At 37.9% G+C, this 23,012-nt stretch overlaps 2 protein-coding genes across 4 annotated transcripts in view; both read right to left on the bottom strand.

The window, feature by feature from the left end:
- Positions 1-5,397: 5,397 nt before the first annotated feature.
- On the bottom strand, positions 5,398-7,977 carry LOC148870412 (uncharacterized). Its single transcript, XM_088972225.1, has one exon. It carries the CDS (start codon positions 7,791-7,793, stop codon positions 6,819-6,821), a length of 975 nt encoding a protein of 324 aa, XP_088828351.1. The 5' UTR covers positions 7,794-7,977; the 3' UTR covers positions 5,398-6,818.
- An 838-nt stretch (positions 7,978-8,815) lies between these two features.
- LOC148870411 (6-phosphofructo-2-kinase/fructose-2,6-bisphosphatase-like) overlaps positions 8,816-23,012 on the bottom strand; it is a 55,964-nt gene continuing 41,767 nt past the window's right edge. For 2 of the 3 annotated variants that reach the window (XM_088973238.1, XM_088973239.1), the window contains exons 15-23: positions 20,866-20,913; positions 20,378-20,475; positions 18,592-18,667; positions 12,912-12,974; positions 12,684-12,775; positions 10,634-10,702; positions 10,464-10,527; positions 10,308-10,373; positions 8,816-9,099 (exon numbers count right to left, since the gene is read on the bottom strand). In XM_088973238.1, the coding sequence (XP_088829364.1) occupies positions 9,022-9,099; positions 10,308-10,373; positions 10,464-10,527; positions 10,634-10,702; positions 12,684-12,775; positions 12,912-12,974; positions 18,592-18,667; positions 20,378-20,475; positions 20,866-20,913 (654 nt within the window). In that variant the 3' untranslated portion in view covers positions 8,816-9,021. The remainder of the gene's footprint in view (positions 9,100-10,307; positions 10,374-10,463; positions 10,528-10,633; positions 10,703-12,683; positions 12,776-12,911; positions 12,975-18,591; positions 18,668-20,377; positions 20,476-20,865; positions 20,914-23,012) is intronic. The other variant, XR_016108018.1, reaches the window with a different exon arrangement.

The following is a 23,012-nucleotide window of genomic DNA, read 5'->3' as shown; positions in this document are numbered from 1 at the left end:
GCGACGAATGGGGCTTGCACTGACTGGAAGCAGTTTCCCAACTTCCAACTAACCTAGACGAGCCTCACAAATGAGATGCCACAAGAAATGTGTATTAAACAGATCTATATATGCTATTCAGATGTAATGCATGTGTATACAATAATATCTTAGCAGCATCAATTTAAAATATATTTCTTAATAAATAAAATAATTCATTAATTTTCAGTAAATGTACTGGGTTACTAGGCAAGGTCCTGGGCCGTCCATCCTGGGCCAAAGTTAGGCCCAGGCCTGACATAAACCCAAAAGCAATAACTGTTCCCTGCAAATGGTGCTCTATCACCTATCGCAACGGCATGCGTAACTACTGTGTTGTCACTTGTCATCCATCAAGAACAGCTACACCTGGCATTTACTTCTCAGTTCCCACCAGAAAACTGTTCCCTTGCAGCTACTGTATGTTTATTTTTATTTTTTTCTTTTTAGAAACCCTCCATTGTTAACATTAAGTCGGTTAACATCAACGTTTTTAAAATCGGATCGGACATGAAACCGTTCTGGGATCGGTTCTCAGTTTGAAGGGTCCGACTGTTTGATTTGAACGGATAAATGGCCAAAAATCACTGTTGTGATCAACAATTTGAGTGTTTAGGTCTATGGATTGTTGATCAAATCAATAATTTTTTTACCAAAAAACGATTTTAGGGTGAAATATAACTAATTACCTGATCGGTTTCTGGATTTTTGGGTCCAATCCGATTCTCAAAACCATGGTTAACATCATATGATAATCCTTTAAACATTTTTTAAACTCGAAATTACCCTTATTTTATGAGATTATTCTGCCCTATGACCCCATAGTCAAGATGGTTACTCGGTATCCTTGCAATGGGAGGTGCATGATCAAACCTATGGAACTATGGGTCCATGCCCTTAATCATTTTTCACTTAATTTAAGACTATTTTCAGATGGCAAAATAAAGAATTCTTAACGAAATATTGATCAAGTAAATGGTTATAAACTATAGTGGATTTTAGCAAAATAAAACTATGGGGTAGGTTTAATTATAGGAATGTTTAATAAATGACCCTGGGAGAATAACAAAAGAAAAAAAGAATCACGATGCATGGTGAATTGACCCCACCCCACGCATCAAAAATAACAAATATAGGAGAGCTTCACATCAGATATTCACGAATTTGATCAAGAGTATGAACAAGAAATGCAAGACGATCCGCTGCAAAGTTCCCCTCCAGCATGATATGATATGCTCCCAAGAAACAAAGACTGGGGATGTGTCTCTTACGAATTTCTTGACATTCTTCAATGAGGTTGTAGATGCTGCATGGGGGCTTCATTTGACTTTTGGAAGCGTCAAAGTTGATTTTGAAACGCGGTTTCCACTTTCCACCTAAGGTTCACCTTGTGAGAGGGTGTGAAGATTTTTAATTCCATATCTACAAACAACCCAATCCTCTCAAGGAGGAGCTGGTTGAGCATGTTTTTATTTTGGAAGAGCTTGGTATTTCTCTTCTTCCATATGTGCCATACGTTATACAGCCAATTTCAGGATTCCATAAGTTATTAATTAATCTTCGATTTAATCACTACTTTATCCCACTAATATATCCTTAGTGGACTCACCTAACCAGGGTTTTATGTCAATGATGCTCAACTCTTTCCAGATTTGTTTTATCTCCGCACAGTGTAGTTAACATATGATCAATATCTTCCTCTTCCTCACAATGTGGGCAGGATGAATATTTCTCTTCTTATCTTCCATCGTGCAAGCTTTTTCTCAATATTTTCCTCTCATCTTTTTGAAAATTTTCTTCATCAATTTACCCTCAATATTTGGGGCTCTCAAATATTTCTCTTCTTTCCTTTCTAATGAAATTTTGAGAAGTCTCGCAATTAACTTTTTGAAACTAGGGTGAACGTTTTTGGAAAAGAACAAGGTGGATTTATTAAAACTAGGGCTCTGTCCCCCAAGGCTCCCACAAACACCTCCATTATCTCTCGAATTTTTATTTCATTATCAATAGTAGCCTTTGCAAAAATAATAGTCATCAGCAAATTGTAATATGGGGATATTAGGACCCCTCTTAAAGCCTTGAATCCTAGGTTTTTCCTATAGAATCCTAGCTTATATGGCATGTCATCCTACACAGAGCCTCACTACATAGAGCAAAAATGTAGGTTGATAGAGGGCCACCTTGTTTGATTCCTTTGTTGGGTTTGAAAGTTCTCTTCTAGGAGACCCATTTATGAGAATCTGGTATGAGGCTTGGTAATGCACTGCATAATCCAATTTATTCATTTCTCATGAAAACTCATTTTCTTCATGATTTCTTCAATGTAGACCCATTCTAGTTTATCATACTCCTCCATGTCAATTTTACAGGCCATAAGCCCCTAGTTGCCTTTCTTCCTCTTCATCGTATTCATCATTTCATGGGATATTAATATTATTATCAATAATTTGCCTATCCAACACAAAAGCAATTTGGAATGGGGCCACAATATCCCCTAGCATCGGTTTTGATCTATTTATAGACAGACTTGTAGGCCTGTAATTTTTCATTCTGTCTGGATTGTCAGTCTTAGGTACAAGGGCAATAGATGTTTTATTTAACTCTCGTGTCACTTTGGGCCCAGTGGATTTCCTCTCTAAGGAGGAGTTTATTTAGTTGTTTTTAAGAGCTCAATCTCTATTGACTAGCTCTCTTTTATTGGGTTTCTCTTCTAGTTTTAGTTGAACTATCTTTATTTCTCTTCTTTTCATGGATATTATCAAATACTTCTTTTTTCCATCTTTATATTTCCATTGCCGTTATGTTTTCTTTTTTTTTTTTTTAATTATTGTCCTCTTGATCCATCGTCTTTGTCTCCAAGCTCTATCCATGATTTGGTCTAAATCGACTCGATCGATTATTCCATATTATTTCAAATCTGAAGGGTATAGGCCCAAAATCATAGTTTTGACCATCATGAACGACAATAGGAGTATGATCCAAACTTAGAGACGGAAGATACTCTTGATAGGCCGTCGGAAAACTACTCAACCACTCTCTGTTCACCAAAATTCTACCTAATTTTTCATATAAGTGGTTATTTTTCCATGTATACTTCCCCTCGTTTCCAACTCAATTAAATTTTTTTGACAATTATAAAAATTTTCCCTATATTTTGATTAAAACAAAAACCTCCACTGTAGATTTAAATAAATTGATAATTTCCTCCTTTCGTCATCTAATCAATAACAGGGACAAGAAATATTACCCATTTAAATTCTTTTTTTTTTTTTTTGTTCTTTCACCAATAATAATCCACCAAGTTAAATGAATTGACAACGACATTAAGAAGAGGAAATAGATGTATAAAGGAGAACGGATGTCCCCTCCGCCTCGTTCGGACCATCACAACTAATTAAAAATAAGCTTTGTTCTCCCTCCTAGGGATGTAAATTGGGCAGGTTAGGTCGGGTTTATGGTCAATTCAGACCCGAGATCAAGTTTGTTTTTCTCAACCCGAACCCATCTTTTACTGTAGTCTGATGCAGTCGGATTGGGCTTGGGCCCAGGCCGGGCTTGGGTTAATTAATGAACCAACTCTAAAATTATACATATATGCATTTATACAAATATGTATTTAAATAGGAAAATATGTATACAAATCACAAATGTATGTATATATATACACACATATATGTGTATAGTTGGGCTGGGATGTGCTGAGTTCGGACTATTTAATGGCTAGGCCCAGGCCTGGCCCAAAAAATAAAAAAAAAAACTCGATTTCTTGGGCTCAAGCCCAGCCTGAGGACCAAAAATCTAAGCCCATCTCATGTAAAATTTTGGACTGAACCGATTCAGGTTCGGATTGAGCCCACCCAAGTTGCACCCCTACTCCCTCCTGACAACCATTCCCTCGTTCATCTTTATTCTTACCAGTAGACAAAACACTCAACCTTGTGGAAATTTTTTCTATTGCCACATCCAAATCCCGGCACATGTGTCCCTCTTACTCATCAATCCCATATCAAGAACCTTAAGCACCTCTTGAGAATTTCCAGCTCCAAAATGGAAAAAACCACAATGTAGAAAGATCTCTCAAGACAATTAAGACAAAGTAACAAGGACACAAAGGGAGCTGCTTCCATGCCATCTCCAGCACTACCTCTGCTGCTCGGAATTGAAGTCACCGGTGGTAGCGAGAATAGCGCAATGTTAACAAGTGCTCGAAGCGAAGTGTCGAATTCAGAGATATAAAGCCATTGAAAGACATAAATAAACCTTCAAATTAGAAAATAGTCTCTTGGGAGACATTTCATTAAAAAAAAAAATAGAACGATAAAGAGAAATTAAAAAATATATAGGAAAAAGGTTTCGTGCCTAAATGTAAATATAAATAAAGGGAAAATCTGTGATGCCAAAAGACATGATACAGGAAATGCTTTGACCAATCACAATCCCATTAACTTTGGTAAAAACCACCTGATTAATTCTTATTTTATGATGTTGATTCATTGATTGTAAGTTTTTTCAGTATTATATTTCTGGCAACATAGTCGAACCCATAAATAAATACAACTGGCAAAACAAAGAAAAAAAAGATGGTTCTCAAAGATAGACAGCCTATATATTTCATGGCTCAAGTTTATTCAAATCCATATCACGAATTATGTCCAAATCCATCTTTTCTAGTCTCTACTTTATGTCTCATGTAGTAGTGCAATAATTCTTATGATGGATGAAATCAAAATCTAGAGGAACCCAAGGCTGACCATATACGGTATTCAGGCCCCATTTGGTTCACGGGAATAGGGGTTTGGAATTGAAATCGAATGGGCTATTCTGATTTTAATTATTTGGTTGTGGGGAATGGAAATTCCATTCCCATTTTTATTAGAATGATATTCCTCAATTTGATCAAGAAATAACCTCTGCTCTTCCCTTGAGAATGAAACCTCATTTTTACTGATTTGAATTCTCATTCTCATTTTTATTTGAACTAAAAAGACTATAAAAATAGACCATTCCGATTCTAATTTCAACTACAAATGAAGCGGACCCACATATCTCCTCATCTGGCGTTCAAATGAGATGATTTTGGACCAAGGACCAGTAATATACAAAGTGAGCCAAATAGTGGATATTTACTGTAGGTTTGAGCATGTGGCCAATCTAATTGATCCTTTGTGCAAGTGTAGAACGGAAGAGAGAGATGAATTCGAAAAATAGTGGAGAGAGAAAGAGTGATAAATAAATGAATTTTATATTTTTGGCATGGTGGACTATATGTGATGTGAAGCCCAAGGCAAGTATTAGCATTATAATACCAACAGGTCCTTGACGTGAATCCAGGATTATTATTTGGGGACAATGCTGCAAATATTGGCCAGAAAACATGGAAAATAAGTCCACCATGGAATTAAAGTATCAACTCAAGAAACTTCATAGGATGGATCTTCTTCTTCTATTTGCATGAGGATGCATAAATGGTTGTCCTCTTCCTATTAAATCCGGTGAGATAGACACGTGGAAGAATAGGACTGCTACAGTTCTATCCCTGTAGCCCCCACTACCACTATATCTTTAGTGGGCAGAGGGCAGATGGGAATAATAGAAGACAAAACGCAGGACAGTGATGTGTCAGATGAAAAGACCAAAGAAATGGTTTTGATCAAAGAACTGCTAGTGCTCAATCCATCTGCTCAAACAGTTTTTTTACGTGGCCAGTTGGCCTTGTGAGTCTTACTCCAGGAATCTGGCCCACTTTCAACTTCAACCCTCAGTCCCAACCCAACTTTCCCATTTCGCGTAAGGCCCGTTGCGTTTGGTTTTTCCCCTTTTACACCAATTGAAATTTGGAGCTTGGACCGGGGCTATATATGTACAACAAACAATACAAGATCCCTTCGTTCAAGTCAAGTCACTACCATAGCTTACGGGTTGACCCGAACCGTGTACCCAGCACTTCCTTTCTCTCCTTCCCCAGCAGGCATGGAGGGTTCCCGAGATTCCAACACTAACAGAGTCAGAACCCCATCATGGCACAGTGGCTAACTACTGAAGCTGAACGCATGAACCCAATTTCGATCGGTTTCCACAATTGAATGAAGAGTTCTCAAATCTCAACTTCCTTGAGTCAGAACCCCATCATGGCACAGTGGCTAACTACTGAAGCTGAACGCCTGAACCCAATTTCGATCGGTTTCCACAATTGAATGAAGAGTTCTCAAATCTCAACTTCCTTGAGTCAGAACCCCATCATGGCACAGTGGCTACTGGCTAACTACCGAAGCTGAACGCCTGAACCCAATTTCGATCGGTTTCCACAATTGAATGAAGAGTTCTCAAATCTCAACTTCCTTAAACACTTTTTTACCAAAAGGACAAATTAATAATAAACCATTCATTCAGTTCAGCTACTCCGGCTGTGTTCACTGGTCCCAGTAACTCAGTCAGAAAGATGAATGTTGGGATTATCAAGCAAAAACTGCGCGGCTTAGCAAAGTCAAAGTTGTTTTTATTTAGAGAACCGGGTGAATCAAATTTGACCAAACGAACCCGTCCCTAGAAAAAGAGTAGTGCTCGCGCGCGTTACATCAGTCGGACTTGGAGTTGGAGGCTTGGAGATCGAGTCGAGGACGAAGGACCAGAGCAAGGGAGAAACATCAGTCATGAAATGCACAGAGATGGATCGATCGTAAGCATGAAGTGAAAATGTACAAAGTACAAATAACATATATAATATAATATTATATGCATCTACTTCAGTAGTTCTAATTAAGAGGAAGACTTTCGGAACCTCAACAAGGAAAATTTTGCAATCAAACGCTCAGCTCATTTGCATTAGACGAAGGAAACACCTTGCGCTCTGATCTATTCCTACTCAACATTCTCTTCAACGAACAACCCAAAGACGACGACGAAGCCAGCGACGACGGAGATGATGGTTGCGGTGGCGACGATGAGGAAATTTTGGGGGCTGAAGTTGTGTCTACCTGTATCTCAATTGAAGCATCCGAAGGAGAAGTCCCCTCAAAAGCAGCCGAAACACCGGAAGTTGTGTCGACGGGTTCTCCGCCCTCTTCACTGGGTAACATTGCACTTGCAGATGATAATGGAGTAACTCCGATCAACTTGTCGGGTCCCACGGGAGCTCTACAAATGGGACAGCTCGAGTGCGATTGCAGCCACATGTCTATACATTCTACATGGAAGGCATGTTGGCACTTGGGTAGGCTCCTTCCCGTCTCATCATCCTCAAACACGCTCAAGCAAACTATGCATTCCAACTCGTTCTTGTTCTCATCATGATCAGATTTATAGATGAAGATAGGAAGGGAAGCTATGACTGAAGAGTCGAGACCGTCGGCCGAGCAACCGGTGTGGGTATCATCGTAAGTAAATGCACGAACATGATGTAATCGGGCGGGGCCGAATACCTGTGATATAGATATAGAGCGTCCCCTCCTTTGGTGGGCTTGTCCCAGTAACCATCTGGTGTACGCATGAAGCAGCAAGACAAAGAAAACTACGAGGAGTAAGGATACAATGGCCGCTAACATGACTTTCCCATCGTAGGAGTAGATGCTGGGGAAGATCTGACTCGGCCCGTCAGGGCTTTCTGTGGACGACTCCGGTGAACTAACCATGCCCATCATCGATCTCGATGAATGCTGCTTCTTCCACTCAGTAGAGAAGAAGTGGCAACGGAGGCAGTGGTGGCAGAATGGCGGTACTAAGTAATAAGACTTGATACTTGAGAGAAGACGAAATTCTGACGAGGAAGATGAAGCCATAAGGTAAAGGTCCCAAAGGAATCTCTATAGGAAAACGTTTACGTGAAAATGAAGTCGTTAATAACGGATTGAATTACGGGGATGGTTTCCACGTTTCTCTACATTGCGTTTGCGTGTATAAGTGATCAAGTACCCTTATTGATTATTTTTCTTTCTGATTTTTTCTTCCATCTAATTTACCCAATCTCTCTCTCTCTCTCCCTCTCCATTCCACACACATTGATAAATGATAAGGGGCATGAGTGTTGGTTCCTTGGATAAAGGGATTTGCTTTGACCTGAAGGAGAGAGAGTGAGAGACCAGAGACTGAAATAAAAGTCTCGTGAAGGTGACGGCAAGCAACTATGGTTTTAATTATTTTCATGAAGGCTTTATTTTTATCTTAACGGGTGGGATGGATCCCTAGATATCAATATAAATCTCTCTCTTCTTGGGTTCCACTTTTTTTAACTACGGGGTCCCCTTTTGTCTCCCGAGTGAATTTATTCACTCCCATGTGAGGGCGTCTGAAGTGTGAGCTTACAAGTACTGCTACTCTCTCTATCTCCCACTTGCCTACTTTTATTTTCTTTTCGCTTTTTGAGAGCAAGAAATCCAAGTACGTGGCGGTGACTGACATGGGACGGCCCCATTGAAATTCATGGGGAGTGAAAAATTTTCCCCATTAGTCTCTCTTCTCAATGCTAAAACTGAAACTACTATCCAACGGTAACACGTGAATGTTACGGTAACCATCATAGTCCCAACGAATTCTGACTAAAACATGGGCACAGATTCAGGATATGCTTCTTATTTGCACTAATTTAGGAAGATGTGCAACCAAATATGCCCAATATCCCTTTCTTAGCCATCCCCAGTTTAAATTTTAAACTGAGATAATAGCCTCTTTTGTTGATTGTGGTTGGAACTTGGAACTAGTTAATGATTCAATCACAAGTTTTGTAGGATAGTTTGTATCAGTTCAAATAAATAATACCAACTAATTACCTAAAAAAAGTTAAGAATATCAACTGGATCAGCTCTTTTGAATGGTTTAATATTCAATAAATAAAAACGTATCCATTTCAACAATAAGAGCTATAATGATTACAAACAGTAAGATGCATTTTCTCTAGTCTCACATCTTGTCAATGAACGAAAATTAAATGGACCAACTACTGCGATGGGCATTGCATATGGCGTTTGATGTGCCAATGTGTTACAAAACATAAGATCTCTTAAAACAAAATCAGTCCATAAGTTTGTATCTTTTCTCTTGCACACCACTAACCCCCATTTGTATCTCAATTATGGTATGAAGTGGAACCTGAAAATGGAAAATTTGTCTCGGTCATAACCAATTTATACCATAACATTTAGCGAAGTGCTCAAACAACATGATGCAATCCTTTTACTAGTGACGGGATTTTTCTTGAATTTCTGCTTGGTAGGAAATTGGTTCTGTTCTAAATATGTTCATAGGATGAAAGTAATGCGCATTTTCTGAACCAATGTTGTCAAACTTTGACAAGACTAGAGTCAGACTTTCAGAACCGGGAGCCGGCAAACAATGATTTTTAGGTTGTCCAGTTCTTAAAAATGTTGACTCGGTCAAACCCACCTCAGATATAAATGTGTTAACATCTGTTATAATCCATAATATTTTTCACGTTAAGCTTAAGTTGAAGTAAAATGGATCTAAAAGATAATCTGAAACCATATGCTATTTTTTAGGGCCCGTTTGGTTCACAGTCGGACTCGGAATCGGAATCAGAATGAAAATCCTTTGGAATCGAAATTGAGAATGGTCTATTCCCATAATCTGTTTGGTTCAAAAAAGAATCAGAATGAGAATTGAAATAAACTGGAATGGGATTTCATTCCCAAGAGAGGGGGAGGGAATGGCCATTCCCTCAAATGGGGAAATGCCATTCCACCAGGAATGAAAATGGGATTCTGATTCCGTCAAACCAAACAATTGTAATCAGAATAGGCCATTCTGATTCCAATTCCAGACCCCTATTCCCACAAACCAAACAGGAACTTAATTTTCTTTCAGTGCATGCTTTTGGGCGAGTTGAACACAATCCGGACGGTCTACCCATGACCCAATGACCAGAACAGTTTTGTGTCCGGTCTGAGTCTAACAACCTGTTCGAATGGATGTGTTCACAGGATGCAAATAATGGACATCGCCCAGGTTTCGAGGCTTGATGTTTTGCTGCCCGTATCATACACCTGATAATCTGATATATAACAGCTGGATGCAACATCTAGATGGCTACATGAAGCAGATTTAATAGGTGGAATATCAATGGGTTAGGTGACAGTATATAAATTTCAATCCCTTGCCTAGTTCGTGGCCTTGAAAATCTCCCAATGCCACACTCAACACCCCCTCCCCAGAGCTGCATACTATGCATCTATATGTATAGCACAAGCACAGACAATGGCTTATTCTTATTATTTTTTGCTTCTTACACAAGACCAAAACCAAATCATTCTGGGAGTGCATATTCAGTATTTATGGATTACCTCAATGTGTGGAATTTCTTTCAAAGGCCTGTCCGCAAAATATGCATATAATGCTCTCAGTACTGCCTATAAAGATACAAAAGAGCATGTTACATGGCAGCTCTTCTAAAGCTTAAAAAATTCAAAATAAGATGGACTTTAATAAAAATGTATAACCTGATGAGAGATCACCACAACAGGTGCACGTTGTCGTTCAAGCTCAACAATTACAGGTTCTAACCTGCATTAAGATTGTAAATGGAATTATAATGCATGCTAATTAAAAAAATGAAAGACACAAACTAACATGTTTACTCATTGAAATTGAAAAACAATAAGCTGCAAACCTTTGGATAACATCTAGGTAAGATTCCCCACGAGGATAACGATACCTCAGTTTATCCTTCTTACGAGACCTGCAGTAACAGAACAGATCCTTGTAATCAAGAATGAAATGAAGTCCAAAGTACTCGATGGAAATATGAAATAAAGAAAAAGGACTAATTTCCATGTTTCAGCAAGCAATGTTTCATTCCCCACTATGCTACCCAGATATTGTAAAATCACAGCTGCACAAGGTGTCAGATATGGAATTTTACAAATGGAAGTATCCAACAAAACATGTACAGGTATCCACATATCTTAGTTGAAAGTCCACAGAGAACAGCAAAAAATAAATGGGTCCAGTTTAACCCCTACTAGTCTCGTATTTGAATTTCATGACAATGCTAAAACCGTATCTAGCATGACAAGTGGCTGACTGGCTGCTATTGTCATTGATCAGTCAATTAACGACTGTCCTGCACTCTTTCTGGTAGTACATTTCCCTGGAACTCTTAATTAACTTCTCTTTACCACCTTTTGAAGGATAAACCACCTTTTACCGTACATATTTGGAGTTTACCTTGTGCTTGGAAGTAGTGCTACTTGTAGGAAAAAGTAAGTTCATACTTTGTTCTCTTTATCTTTATAGTAAAGTACTAAAGTAATTGATTATGTTTCTTTACTTCAACAAAGTAAACTTGAGGTAAATTTCATCTTTAAAAAAGACCGAAAATATTGTAGATGTGCAGAAGGCCATATTTAGCTAATGGTTATTCACGAAGACACCCTTGGATGTGTTTCTTTGAACATACTAATGCATTAAAAGAGGGATAGTTATTGTAAAATTAAAGGCTGGAGATAGAGTTTGCAAGATAATGAACAGGCTCAATCATTAATTTCAATATTCAAAATCATTAAACATTGGTACAGAGAATCGTGGAGGTGCTAAATACAAATGATGGACAAATTTCATATGGACATACATTGAAAATATAGAAGAGAGAGAGTGAGAGAGAGAGGCCTTAGTCAAGCCTTACAAGCCCACATGCAACCAATAAAAGCCTTATCCCAACTATTTTGATTGGCTTCATTATGCTTTAGGTTATTACAAAAAAAAAAAAAGTATGCTTTAGGTATTTTTCTTTTTCCCTTCCCAAAATTCCTATTCTCTTCTCTTGGATTCTATCTCTCAAGCAGTTTGGTTTAGTGATATACTTCAGAATCATGCTTAATTATTTAGGAAAATTTTCCTTGCAAATTAAAGCAGGGATGCCAGTAATGATAATCTTGCTTGAGTAGGGCTTCTTCTAAGCACATCCATATAAAGCCATGTGATTAGACTCTTTAGATGAATGTAACTTTTCTTTAAGGATTTCACCTTGTATTGATTTACAAAGGTGATTCCTCTCACTTTTCATCATTTCCTGAATTCACTGGAATCAATAGAGGGATGTTACGATCCATTTGTCCCATGTTAGTAGTATGGGATGCTAATGTGAGGTATCCCACATCGGTAGAAATAGGATGCTGTTGTGGGGTATATATGTGCTTGGGTTCCCTCCCTCTAACAGCTATCTTTTAGGGGTGAGTTCTCCTAAGGCACATAACAAGGGACTGCTTCAGTGCCATGCTTTACCCTTAATAGTGCTTAATCCGTTCATATCTCTTTCCCTCTTTGTTTCTCTTTTTCCAATTCTTTCTTCCCTCTTTACCACTTCCAGCTATACCTCCATTCATGTTTTGCAGCTCTCTAATAGGCTGATATTATGCCATTCCAATTGTTTCTTTCAGCCCTAAATCCCCTTAAAAATCACCCATCAAAACCTAACATCTCAGCAAATTTCCTTTTATAATCCAACTCTAGATTTCTCCTCCTTTTAACCCCAGAAAAAGCCAAATAAATGTTATATGCTTATTTAACTGCTCTATTGTACGAAAGGATCCATTGTCAGACAGATATCTTCCAATGAAATTGAAATTGGAGAGAGAGATATTACAAATAAAATAATTACCACATAAATAAAGAATGGAAATTTTCGGTATACAATGTTCAGATGATACATAAAAACATACTCATATTCCTCTGGCATGTTTTTCTTTATCTCCTCATATGTCATTCCATCACATACTCCAGCATTTATCTCATCAAGTGCACGCCATTGAATCTACAAAAATTTATAGAAACAGTTTTTTTTTTTTGCTGCTAAATTTTCCAGGATGCACATGTCATCCACCAAAATTTTGCAAGTAATGTAATATAGAGATTCAACAAACAAATGACACATGTGGTTTAGAAACAACCTTTGGGAATCCAGCAATTGGACTTGCAGTCAAAATTGTTCTCTGCAATGTGCTAGTCCATATCTAAACCACCAGAAGTAACATAACTGTTATTTACTTGTATAGCATGAATGAACAACATCATGATTACCTATCCCTGAGAAATTTTAAGCATAAAAAATGGTGAAGATAGATCAAATTTCTCCATACACAAGTTTGGGAATATTGATAAAAGAAAATAAAGTAGAAATTAGATGAAACTAGTTTATTTTTAACAGAACTTTTAAGTTAAATGGAAAATGACTGGTCCTAGTACTTTTTTTATACTCAGGTCCAATTAATAAGCATAATTCCTCAGGTATAAATCTGCCTGAGGCAGATACTGACCTACTAATGCTAATGTCCTTTTTATTAATAACATTATGTTGAAACTTGAAGATGAATCAAAAGCTATTCTCTGAGCTAAGATTCTTGCATTTAGGTTTCACTTTAAATCAACTGTGAATTAATTGATAAGGGCTGTTTGGAAGAAATCCATCATATCAAATTGATTTTTCAGTTTAAAACTTCTCTAAGGGATATTCTTTATGATGTTGCCATCCAGAAAAAGAGAACTCTTTTGCTATAAATGTCATCACTTGGGCATTGCCTCTTTTTTTACTGATCAGAGATTTTTCCTGACCTAAAGGAAAGAATGGAAGATGCAATTGTTAGACATGATCATAAGTGTAACACATCAAACCTTTCTATGGTACTCCAACTATTTGGGGTCAGCTGCAAGGTGCCAACCAGCTGGTTGGTAAGGTCTCCTGCTGGTCATAGTGGAGACTTGGGATTGAATCCGGCCTGCACCTGGGTTGGGAGGATTATGGGTTGGGGGACGGGCTACCCCCCGTTTTGTAGCCCTTCAAAAGATATAAAAAAAAAAAAAACTATTTGGGGTCAGCTGCATGAATCCTGTCCCATCATTATTCTGATATTCTCTATCAAGAGCCCTAAACAATCAAACATCTCTATGGTAGCAAACAAAAACACCATTAGTACATGCTCATACAACAAGAATACTAACTTGGAAGGATGGCTCCCAAGCACAGGTAATGTCTGCCTAAACTACTACATGCCAGGCTATTAACCAAGAACCTAGTCGATCTTTGAATCCATCTGAACAAGATATTTAAAATTCTAGAGCTCAACCTTCCCTAATAAAAAAGAACCCACAGACCCTCCACGTCATCTCTGAGGTATCATCCTATGACCATCTGGAAGTATATGTCAAAACATTCTAGAACTACCACATATAGTAACCAACTCAACTCAACTAAGCCTTGTCCCAACTATGTAGGGCAGTACATGAATCCTATTCTTCCTTTCCTCTCTATTCAGTGCCCATATATACTGTTAAGGGTCCTTAAATCATTTCTCACTACTTCCCCATGTCCTTTTTGGTCTGCTCCTAGCTCTTCTAGACCCTTCAACTTGTAATAGTAATAGGTCACTTCTTTCACTGTTGCTATAGATGCTCTTTCTTTAGTTTTTCCACTCATCCATTTCTACATTCAGTAAGCAGTAAACTCCTTTCTGTTTTGGCCGAGTCCCAGAGTCAATGGTTCCTGATATGCTAGTAGAATCTCTCCTGTCATCCCTTTGTTAGCATCTAATTCCATATGGTAGAGCATCTACCCTGGGCTCTTAAGCACAACACTAGTACAGCTTTATATCATAACATAATGATAAATGGTGGTGATAGTTCATCAATTCTGAAATTGATTTCAGCAACACACATACACAACCAATATTCTTACTGTGGTTCTCAACCATGTTTTCCAATATGGCTCCTAAAAACTTCAGCTCTTCATAACAGTTTTAAACTGTGAATATCTTGCCTTGAAAATTTCTCATAAAAAGTGGCTCCAAAACTGTGTTGTATGGACTCTGAAATGGGAATCAGAATGAAATGCATGTGGAAGACTATGGCAGAGCAAGAAAAAATTAATATTTTAACAAACAAAAACGTGTGCGTGCGCACACACACTGACATAATACAATATATAGAGTAGTATAACATGCATCCAAATTGCATTTGGGAATTCTTACACTCTCTTATTAGTTTGATCCAAACAATCACTTCTTGTGCCTCATAAAACTCTAATAGGACAAAATAGACCATGGACTATAACTGGGACAAAATAAAGGTTGAAATACTGTTGCATGGGTTGCTTAAATTATATGTAAGGGTTGATTTTTCTGTAACCTTTTTTTTTTTCAAATGGATCGTGTCAGCTTGTTTGAAGGTAGGTTGGACCACTGTAAGTCTGCAATCCTCATTGGTTTGTTATCAATTCTCAAGTTAGATCCATCTAACATATGGTAAAGTTTGGGATTTCTATCATTAATAAATGAGATCTGGATCTGGTGAAGTATTTCAAACTCCTATAGAGATCTTCCTCCTCTCCCTCCCTCCCTCCCTCTCAGGGGTTGATCCATGGAGACAGACAGGCTATACTTGAGTTTGGATGACAGACAAGCTATACCTGAGTGGGCAAGGGTGGCAGTAGTATGCTGTGAAATAGTCTGGAGGAACCGCTCATACTCATCACGCGGTACACTCACCATCTCCTTCCCGGAAACAGATGTAGATGTGGAAGGAGTTAGATCTGCCTGTTGGTTATCACTGACATCAACCCAACCAGCTACTGCATGATTGGCCCATGTAGAAGGAGGGCCATGGAGATCATAACAGAAATTCACCGAATGTCCATCCCTACCACAATGTGTACACTTCCTTGTAGAGTTACTTTTTCCTTTACCACGGCCTCCCCCTGAGTCACGACCACCACCACGGACAAATAAGGAACCACCACGACCTCCTCGAGAGGCATGTCCTCCCCCTTTAGTACCTCGTCCACCTCCTCTGGCTATCACAAATGCTGATCTGTCAGACTGTGTGGGATTCTCTGTAGGTCCCAAAGAAATCCTATGAAGTCGTGTAAACACTTCCTCAAGTGTAGGAAGAGTAGAGCCCCCTAATATTTGAGACCTAACTGGTTCATATTATGATTTCAACCCCACTAAGAACCTAGTGACATCTAGTTGTTCCCTCTGTTGTTGCTGAACCTTAACATCCGGAGTGAGGGGATGATAGACATTGAGTTCATTTCTGAGGTTCTTCATACCGGCATAGTACTCTTCTAGGGTTTTATTCCCTTGCTGTAGATCGAATACTCCTGATAGAGCTGATATACCCTTGTAGTATTACTCTACCCAGAAGAAAGCTTCTTGGCATGTTCTCATATGTCCTTAGCTGTATCTAAGAACATAAAGTTGGCACTTATTTTGGGTTCCATACTATTCCATAACCATGTCATGATTTGGGCATCTTCCTGTTCCCAATCATCAAACCCTGAAGAGTCAGCTGGTGGTTTATCTTCCTTCACATGCTTCACTTTCCTCTTTGCCTTGAGAAAAACTTCCACTGACTTGGCCCACGGAACATAGTTCTCACCATTAAGTTTAATTGAAGTCATCTGCACACCCAGATAGTCAGAGGGAATCACCACACTAGGTTTCTGATCACGACAACCATCTCCAGTTGCTGCCATGATGCTCTTCCAATGCTACTTCTAATCTGAATTCCCAATCACCAACTAAGTATTGCTGTCAGAAGTTTGATGTTCCAGACACTACAGCAGTCCCCAAACACAATGATAGGCTCACAACCAGTCACGATCAATCACTACTGTTCACAGTCAGTCACAATCAATCAGTCCCCAAACACAGTTGATAGGTACACAAGTTTTTGTTCTTGTTCACACCACTACTGATTTCACAAAACCATGAATCACAATGACATTAATTCAGCACTCACTGACCACATACAAGCCCTCTTGAAGCTACTCAATAGAGATTGTGCATCACAAGCACCACCACACAGTCATAGCTGTCACACACGGTACAGACCTGTCTGACCTTTTTCAGAGGGCACTACAAGTCCAAAGAAAACTCAACTAGTGCCACTGCAGTACCCCTTACACCATTCAGCTACCTGCAGTACCCCTTACACCATTCGGCCACTGTAAACACAGCCTGTTCTTGGACCTTTTTCCAAGAACCAAGGCTATAAACAACCTAGTTCTCTAGGTTCTGATCAGTCCCCACAGATTTTGAAGGCTTTCAACCCAGAAATACCAACAGCACAAAAAGAAAGGAGGTAACCAACCTTCTTTTGAGAGCTTCAGTCGACCATTCACTGCTGAAGTTGTTCTCTTAAAAAAAAAAAAAAAAAAACAGGTTCTGTGCAGAGAAAGAGGAACAGAAGTGTTCTCAGACCTAGGTCGAACCTGTGTTCTCCATTTTCAGCCCAGAAAGAAGAAAAAGGAAGAGGTCATGAACAGAAAGGAGCAGGTCACGAATCTGTGAGGAGCTTTAGAGAGCAACGTCCTGCTCTGATACCGTGTTTTCTCTGTAGCTATAGTAGTTCGAACCAGGAGAAGAAGAAGAAGAAGAAGAAGAAGAAGAAGATGAAGAGAACAGTCGAACATGATAGATTAAACCCTATCAGTCGACCCTTAATATGGATTAGGCTCTAATTAGTAGTACAAAGACTAAACTGCCCCCACTTAAGTATGGGACAGGAAGTCTCTATTAAGACTGCCACATAAGCACATAACTTAACAGAAGTAAAATGACTAATCTACCCTTATTCGGCCAGCTCTAACAATTAATAAATGAGATCTGGATCTGGTGAAGTATTTCAAACTCCTATAGAGATCTTCCTCCTCTCCCTCCCTCCCTCCCTCTCAAGGGTTGATCCATGGAGACATCTCAGCTCGTCAGTCTTTGAAAAAATATGGGGAACATCACTGCTTCAAAGACATTGTTCACCTCATTATTTATTTCTACTATATGCATCCCTTGGTACCACCTGAATTGGCATCAGAACTTTTATGAACCGATTAAGTTCAACAGCAATACAATAAGCACTACTTACAGTTGTATAAAGCAAGTATTCAATCCAGAGATGCCTTAGCAAATTGAAGCCACAATTCACAGACAATAATATTCTCTTCTATTAGTATGCTCCCTTATAGAATTTTCGTTTTCAATGACAACTTGATAATACTCTCTCTCTCTCTCTCTCTCTCTCTCTCTAACCACAAGATGGATAAACATGTAGACGAGTGAAAGCTATAGTATCTGGACTGGAAAAAGAGAATTAGGATCTCTCTTTAATACATAGAATACTAAGCTTTAATACATAGAACAACCAATACACATTTATAGGGGGTATCAAAGTTAGGCAAAATGATAGGAGGAATGACAAATTACTTCAATAATTTGAAAAAACTATAAAAAGTATAAGCAATAGGTGCATAGAAGACCATCTACAGAACCCATAAGGGGCTAGAAGGGCTAGTGGCAAACCAAAAATGACATGAATAGGAGTAAGAAATGATTTAAGTGCTCATAATTTTACAATTTCTATCGTGTTAAACAGAATGGGATGGTGAAATAGGATTCAGATGGCCGACACCATATAGTTGGGATAAGGGTTAGACAATGATGATAGAAGATGCAAGCAATCTACTTAATGACTTAAACAAACATTCATATTGAGAGGTGAACTAATAAATAAAATAACTAAATAAACAATAAATAATTCTATAGTAAAATAATTAAAAGGATTTTTTTTTCAGAAGCTTACAGAAGCAGCACGTTCAGATTTTAGCCGTTTTTCCACAAAGTTGGCAAGTTTTTTTGCATAAAGTTCTCCGGCTTCACTGCTCAATCAAACAATATTAAAGAAACAATTGAGAAGAACAAGCTTTGTAGGTAATTAGGAATGCACCAAGAAAAAAATAGTCAAAGGAACAACAGAAGCATAAATGTGATCATGGAATAGACTTTAACAACCATCAGATCTAAGTTATAAGGACCCAAGGGTAGCAAAGATATAGAAAACTGGGGATAATATACCGTTGCACATATCCTAATTTTCATACTTGCAGGGATGGTAGATGCATAATTTAGAATATAGACCTTTTCAGAGTAACAGCACATAAAATGATGGCAATGACACTTAAATTTTCAATAAGACTGTTTGGATTGTGGAACAGAAGTGGAAGCCACAGATTCGATTATTCAATGGACAATGGAAAAGACTATCCCCCTGAACGTTCCTTTTTCCTCAAATCTACAGAAAACACATCTATAAGTTTTCTGTCTTCCATGTTTTTCCTCATCATTTTTGAAGCCAAATAGAGTGGACATATATACTTTTCTGCTGCTCATTTCCACTTCTGCCGCAATTCAAACGCAGCTTAACCAATTTAGCCACAGTACACACAAGTATTAATTATATACAAAGCTGAAGAGATGAAAGACATTTCTTTTCTTTGTGGCATTTTTTTATTTTAATATCTCTGTGTATATAGTTATATTAGTCTTGAATTTGGTATTGGCAGTTACCCTTTTGTCTATAAGAATATACCATGCCTAAAGATATCATTTGAGATTTAGAACTTTCACCTTAGCAGCTTATTCATCCATCCTTATGAAATAAAGTAAACATGCTCTTAATAAGTTCTATGAGTTTAAGGCATTCTACCTTTTATATAGTAGATGTTTAGGACTGCTATCAGTCTTGAACCCTAATGGATTTCAGGTTCGAAGATAGAAGAAAAGTATAGAAAAGAGAGGAGAAAGAGAGAAGAGAGAGCAGTAGAGCACAAGAGTTGAAAGGAGGAACAGAAGCATCATGTTCTGCCGCCGCCACTTTATTTAGTATTTATAGGTTATGCTCATTACATGGAAAGGACAGATCTGCCCTTAGTATTTACATAACAAATAGAATAAAATAAGACTGAAATAAATAACAACTGACATAACTAACTGACCACCAGCTAACCCTAGGAAGACTAGAACACCTTCTACCCTACGAACACAGTGGGACGTAGCTGTGGGGCCCGCATCAGTGTTCTCTACATATATATTTTGTAGTGGTATGAGGCTATTAGTATGCTTCAGAGAAGCATATTTTATAATGACAATTTTATTTCTACATAGTATCTATTGATTAAAAAATAACTTCCACAAAACCCTTGTTGGGTTCCTTGAGGATATGGTTGATATACATGCTCATGTTTATTACACTATTGCCAATATTGGGTGATTTTCTATTGCTACTAAGGGCCTATTCTTCCTAAGGCTTACTTTTGGAGAAAATTTAGATCCAATTACTGAAAGATATTAATTTTAGAAATCTTAAAAATGATGACCAGTCGCAATCTTGGAGGTTCTATAAAAATTATCTACCAAAGTCGTTGTAAACATCATGCACATTCCACAATTGCAGGTTGCAGGCTTGCAGCTCTTATTTCTGTATGAAATGCATGAAGAAGAATTCAATCATATGTGAACATTTTTACTTTTGGTGATATCAGTAAAAGGTTTTAAAAATTTCCACCATTATACTTTATAATACACTGCACCTCAAAACTGTGTCTCCTCCAATTCTGCCCCTAACATTATCCCGACTCTCTCCATGTCGAGTCAGAAATACTGGTCGGGGTGTGAGATGCATATTTACCTGTGAAGAAATAAATTACATGAAATTCGATTCAGAAAAGACAACAATTTTTTAAAACAAAATTGATGAATCACAGAAGTAGCTGATGAAAAAGGAGATCTGCATTTGAGTCTGGCATCTTAGCCCAAGTGAGGCAACAGATTATAAATGTATTTCAGGATATTCCTTTTGCTCCATATCCACTTAAGCTAACTCAATTCATGGTTGTATAGAGGAGAAAAAAATAACTCAGATATGTACAAAATTTTGAATGATAGACCCATATGCAGAAACTTATGCACAAAGTTGTTTCCTTAAGTTACAAACTAGTTTGCCTTTCTGACTAAAGAATCAAAGAAAAAATATACGATGTCAAATTATAATCGACATCTTGAACATGTTTTCACATACCAAGAAAAATACGATCCTTCCTGGAAGATAACCACTGATATTGTTAACCTGAACAGAGAAGATTTCTCAATTATCTTAGTGTGAAAGCTATGATTACAAAAATCAATAGTATATGATTAACAGATGTAGCAAACCAGAGCAATATGGCAGAATGGCATAACAGGATTCAATTAGCTGACCCCATATAGTTGGGACAAGGCTTAGTGCCTGTTTGGAAGGGATTTCATGTTGTTGCTTTTGGTTTTGTGAGGTGGGGTCCACCAAGGTTCAATGTATTGATACACCCAATACACATGAACATGTGTATCAGGTGAATAAAAAACTTTTTTTATTCTTTTTACTTTCATATTTTTACTTGGAATTGTTTTATCGTCATTTAACATTTAATATCACTTGGAAAAACCTTAAAAATGGCATATCCAAGGTTGAAAGTATCAATACACTCAATATGCATGAACATGCGCATCAGGTTTTCCAGGTGAATAAAAAACTATATTTTTAGTTTTTACTTTCATATTTTTACAGGGAAAGGTTTTATTGTTATTTAATGTTTAATATCACCCCTATTGGAAAAGCCTTAAAAAAGGCATATCGATTGGCCACTGATATGATACAATATGCCCGACACAGTGCATATCATATCAAAATTTTGAACCTTGGATGTATTGATGGGACACCAATACAATACAATACAGCCAATATGGGGCATATCATATTGAAATTTTCAACCTTGGGGCCAGGCCAACCTAGAAAGCCTATAAGCAATGGTTAGGTGAAAAATCCAGAAAGACCGAACTGACTAGCAATAGTCAGTTGAAGCTTAGATGTCTATCTGTTGAAACTTCCTTTATTGGATTCTTCAAAGAAGTTCAACTAATAAAGCAACTCAACCAAAGCTTGACCCTCCCAAATGGGGCCTTAGTTGAGTTGAGTTGTGTAAAAGTATTTGGAAGTTAGTGATACAAGCCAAAAACCATAAGAGCTTTCCATCTAGAAAAGAAACATGTTAAAAGGTCAAATATATACTATTACACAAATAACAATAAGAAGAAATCTGTATGAGAAGAGAAGAAGAGAGGAAAAAAAGATTGAGAGCTAAGTCGTGCTGGTGGCGCCAACATTAGTATTTATATTAGGGCGATCAAAAACAAAGTAAAAGTATAATATTGCCCTTACGGCACTAAAACTAAACTTAAGACAATCTTTTAACACTCCCCCTCAAGTTGGGAAATAGATGTCAATCATGCCCAACTTGCCACATAAATCATTATTCCGCAAGTGATGTAGGCCCTTTGTGAAGATGACTGCAAGTTGCTCTTCAGAACTGATATACGGTGTACACACTTCCCCACTCACAAGTTTTTCCCTGATAAAATTCTTGTCCACCTCAATATGCTTGGTTCTATCATGGAGAATTGGATTGGCTACAATGTTTATGGCAGCCTTGTTTATCACAAATATAAAGTCATGGGACTATCAACTGTAGATCCCAGCTCACCCAGCAAATTTTTTTACCCACATGATCTCAACCACTCCATGAGACATTATTCTATATTTAGCTTCATCACTGAACCTACCCACTACATTTGTTTTTTACTTCTCCATGTGACTAGGTTCCCTCCCACAAAGGTATAGTAACCACTGGTAGATTTTCTTTCATCAATTCATCCTATCCAATCTGCACTTGTATACACCTCAACATTCAAATGCCCATGCTTCTGGAACAACAAACCAGCACCTAGGAATTTCTTAAGATATCTTAGGACTCTCTGAGCAACTTCTTGGTGGGTGGTCTTAGGGGTATGCATGAATTGACTAAAAACACCCACAACATAAACAATGTCTGGCCAGCTTTCTTGAATCTAGTAACAGATCTAGGATGTATTTTCTCTGAGAAATAAAGATCCCCTTTAGTGAATGGGCAACTTCAATTCCAAGAAAGCACCTTAATGGGCCTAAATCTTTCACCTCAAACTAAGTGGCAAGGAACTCCTTCAGCTGAATTTCACATTTCCAATCACCAGTGATAACTATATCATCAACATATACTATCAGGGCTGCAATTTTACCTTACCCTCTTTCCACAAACAATGTATTGTCAAATTGACACTACTTGTAGCCTCTCTTGTTGCATAGCTAAATGAAAC

This window comes from Nelumbo lutea, chromosome 2 (genome assembly GCF_056320005.1).
Source record: "Nelumbo lutea isolate HS-2025 chromosome 2, American lotus-T2T, whole genome shotgun sequence".
Lineage (NCBI taxonomy): Eukaryota > Viridiplantae > Streptophyta > Magnoliopsida > Proteales > Nelumbonaceae > Nelumbo > Nelumbo lutea.
The sequence above is the reverse complement of the archived record's forward strand: the minus strand, read 5'-3'. Positions and strand labels throughout refer to the sequence as shown.